Source organism: Myotis davidii, unplaced genomic scaffold (assembly GCF_000327345.1).
Source record: "Myotis davidii unplaced genomic scaffold, ASM32734v1 scaffold609, whole genome shotgun sequence".
NCBI classification, from domain to species: Eukaryota; Metazoa; Chordata; class Mammalia; order Chiroptera; family Vespertilionidae; genus Myotis; species Myotis davidii.
In genome coordinates, this window is record NW_006300164.1 from 3,389,675 (window position 1) to 3,393,418 (window position 3,744).

General features: G+C 55.9%; 2 protein-coding genes across 2 annotated transcripts in view; both read left to right on the forward strand.

The window, feature by feature from the left end:
* Positions 1-222, forward strand: part of SURF6 (surfeit 6) — a 3,169-nt gene extending 2,947 nt beyond the window's left edge. Inside the window, exon 4 of the mRNA XM_006776604.2 lies at positions 124-222. Within this exon, the coding sequence (XP_006776667.1) occupies positions 124-222 (99 nt within the window). The remainder of the gene's footprint in view (positions 1-123) is intronic.
* A 1,320-nt stretch (positions 223-1,542) lies between these two features.
* Positions 1,543-3,744, forward strand: part of ABO (ABO blood group (transferase A, alpha 1-3-N-acetylgalactosaminyltransferase; transferase B, alpha 1-3-galactosyltransferase)) — a 19,154-nt gene continuing 16,952 nt past the window's right edge. The window contains exon 1 of the mRNA XM_015572375.1: positions 1,543-1,713. Within this exon, the coding sequence (XP_015427861.1) occupies positions 1,701-1,713 (13 nt within the window). The 5' untranslated portion in view covers positions 1,543-1,700. The remainder of the gene's footprint in view (positions 1,714-3,744) is intronic.

Consider the following 3,744-nt stretch of genomic DNA (forward strand, 5'->3'; position numbering starts at 1 on the left):
GGGCTCCCGCCTTCTCTTGTGACTCCGGGAACTACCCCCTCCCCCAAGTGTGCAGAGCGAGGGAGCAGTGTGGAGGCCCTGGGACTTGGGGCGCTGGCTGCTCCCCCCATGCCGTGTTCACAGGAGCAGGAAGGAAAGGCCTTGGTGGCTGCCAGCTCACAAAAACCCATTGAGCCCAAGATGGAGCTGACAGCTGGTCACTGGGGGAAGGGAAGGCGATGACCTCCGGTGGGAGTGGAATGGGATTGTCCTATTGTAAGAAGGGTGAGAATTAGAGTTCAAGGTAAACATGCACAAGAATCCTAACAGCCCAGCCCAGAGGGCGTGGGCGTGGCTCAGTGGTTGCTCATCATCCTATGAACCCAGAGGTCATGGTTCAGTTCCCGGTCAGGGCTCATGCCCGGGTTGCAGGAGGCAGCCTATCAATGATTCTTATCATTGCTGTTTCTATCTCCCTCCCTCTGAAATCAACAAAAACATTTAAATATATATATTCATTTCAGAGAGAGAGAAACAGTGATGAGAGAATCATTGATGGGCTGCCTCCTGCACGCCCCCCACTGGGGATCGAGCCTGCAATCGGGGTATGTGCCCTTGATCCGAATTGAACCCGGGACCCTTCAGTCTGCAGGCCAACTCTATCCACTGAGCCAAACCAGCTAGGGCAATAAAAATGTATTTTCAAATAGAAAAGGGTGTTTCTTCATCTTTATGTAAATAAATGATACCATTTGGAAGTGAAAATTCAAGTATTGAAGGTTAAGTTTATTCAGTATATATTTAGACACAAAGTTGATCCTATTGGGTGGGGAGGGAAAAGAGGGAGGGTAAGTACACACAGAATGAGTCAGTGTCATAACTCATGAAAGGGCATTAATATCACATTGTATAAGCAAATAGAGGATGAAAGGTTTATGAAATTATAAGAATTTTCCACTGGATTAAAGTTCAAATGTTTTTTGGTTTTTTAAAATTGATTCTTAGAGGGGAAGGGAGAGTCAGAGAGAGACATCAAGGAGAGAGAAACATCAATTGGCTGCCTCTTGCATGGCCCCCACCAGGGATGGAACCTGAAACCCGGGCGTCTCTCCTGACGGGGAATCGAACCGGTGACCTTTGGTGCATGGGTTGATGTTCAACAACTGAGTCTTAACACCTGCCAGGCTAAACTCCCAATCTTTCAAATTACTGAAAAAAAAAACATGAAACAAACCACACGGGGTAAGGTCCTCCTCCGCTATAAAAACAAGAAATAAAGATACCTTCATTGAGCTGAGTAACGATCGTAGCTGTAACTGAAAAGGTCTTCAATGTACTTATGAAGGCACCCAGGCTGGAGACGGTGGGGGAGTGGGGTGAGGCCAGCAGGGCAAAACCCTGGGCTTGGTTCTGAGAGCAGGAAAGCCACCGATGGGGCCGCTGTGTCCCTCGGTTGTCGGTAAAGTATCGCCAGCACCAGCGGTGGGGCACCTAGCGGAAGGCCTGGGACTGAGCTGCCTGGCTGCCAGATCCGGACACACTGCAAAGCTGCCTGGCTCCTCCCACCAGGAGGGAAGGTGGGGCTGTGCCAGGCAGGGAGTGGGCATTGTTCTCAGGTTCCTGTGACAGCCCCAGGTCAAAACAGCTGCCAGGCTTACCTGCACCTCCCGTTCCTGGCCTCGGCCTCCAGGCAGCTGGCCTGGCCTGTCCTCAGAGGAGCCATGGAGCCCACAGGTGAGCAGGGAGGGCCAAGGGCCCTGGGTGACCACGGGCTTCACGGCTGGGGCTTCCAGCGGCGCTGAGCAGTGGGCAGAGAGAGTCTGGGGAGCTGCGTGTGTGTGTGTGCGTGTGTGTGCGTGTGGATAATGTGGTCTGTGGGGTGGCAGCTGGGGCAGAAGACAGACCCTCGGGGCAATGTCCTGATGCATGATGACCTGCTAAGCTGCCACCGGCCAGCCCTCCTACAGGTGGAGCCCCTTCCCCTGCCCTCCGCTTCGGGCCCCAGAGGGCAGAGCAGGGCAGCAAGGGGCCTTCCTCCTGTGTGAGATCTGCCCGTGACAGAGCAGGCCCCAGCCCTCCAAGGAGCTGGTGGGGGACCCAGGGCACCTGCTGTGTGGGGGAGGGGGGAGGGCAGAGGGTGAGGGAGGGGAAGAGGAAGGGGCAGAGCACCACTAGGCCCCTTCCTGCCGGGACCGCACCTGGTCAGGATGGTGGACTCTGCTACACATTCCTGGGGGGAGGGGTGGCCCTCCCCCAGCGGTGGTCTCCGCCTCTGCGGCTGCCTGGAGACAACTCCAGGTCCTACCTGCTAGAGTCAGTGGCTGCAGATTGGGGGTAGGGGGGGAGACTGGGCTCTGGGATGCTCAGGACCCCCCTTCAGAGGAGACCCAGTGCACCAGCAGCAGGCCCAGGGGCTGCCCTGCCCCCACCCTCTGACCCTGTCGCATGTGCCCTAACCTGTCCTGTGGGCAGGCCCACTCTCACCTGGGCCCTTCGCTGGGCTCGCACAGTGTGGCCTCGGTGAACCTTCAGAGCGGCACTCCTAAGCACGTGCCCAGCTGAATGGATGTGAAGACGAGCCTGTGGGCCTGGACCACCCACAGCGGGGGTCACACCCAGCCCCTGGAGTCACCCCTTCCTGGGAGAAGCTGGGAGGGCCCGGGAGGAGGACCCCATTCCCCTCTCTGTTCCCTGGGTCCAGGTACACCCTGGACCTGGGTTTGGGCTCTAGCTTTGCATGAATTCTACATGACTTTGGGCAAAACCGTTCTTCTGTGGGAAACCACTCCCTGGCCTGATGCTTGGCGCTGCGGCCTGGGCTCTCCTGGCAGCGCCCTCTGTCCCCTCCTCCTCCCCAGCACTAAGCAGATGCTTCCCTGGAAGTTCAAGGCTGCACGGGAAACGCCCTAAGCCCTTTGGATCTTTGATATGAAAAAGAAAGAAAAGGCTGTTTTAAATAACTTCCTTGATTAGTGGCAAGTAACGTGTTCTCTGTTCTTTTAACTTAGTTGGCTAACGGCAGTCTAGAGACACATTTGGCTGTGTTTTTCCCTGTGCCTTTGCGAGCCTGGAAGATTGTCCAGCCTTACAGATCCCCTACCCCACCAGCCCCCAGGACCTCTCCCTCCCTGTGCTCACCTCTCACCATCAGACACCACACTACCATTTTGCCCATCCTACCCAGACCACCCCAGGGCCGAGTGTTCCCGCTTCGGGTCTCTCTGGGGGTGGCCTCTGCTTCACCTGTGGCCCTGGATCCTCCACATCCACCTGCTGCTGGTACTCCCCGTGGTCCCTGCCCACCTGCCATGCCCCTCCCGCCTCTCTCGCTACCCTGCGTCTGGCCTGCGGCCCAGTGGCCTGCCCTCAGCTGGGGGGGGGGGGGGGTGTTATACCAGCACCAGCCTCATGCATCTTGTGTTTCCTGCGCCTCTGATTGCATCATTTTCTCTTGTGTGACTTACCTCGTGTTGTTTGTGCAGTAACATGCCACGCCGGCCTATCGCCAGGAGCAGTAGGGTCGATCACACAGCCTAGGTGTGGAGTGGGCTGTACCATCTAGGCTTCTGCATCTATGTTCGTACAACGAGATCGCCTGAGGACGCATTTCTTTTTTTTTCTTTCTTTTTTTTATTGCTTAAAGTATTACAAAGGGTATTACATATGTGTTCTTTATTTCCCCCCGCCCTTGACAATCCCCTGACCTCCCCTACCCCCCAGTGTCTTGTGTCCATTGGTTATGCTTATATGCATGCATACAAGTCC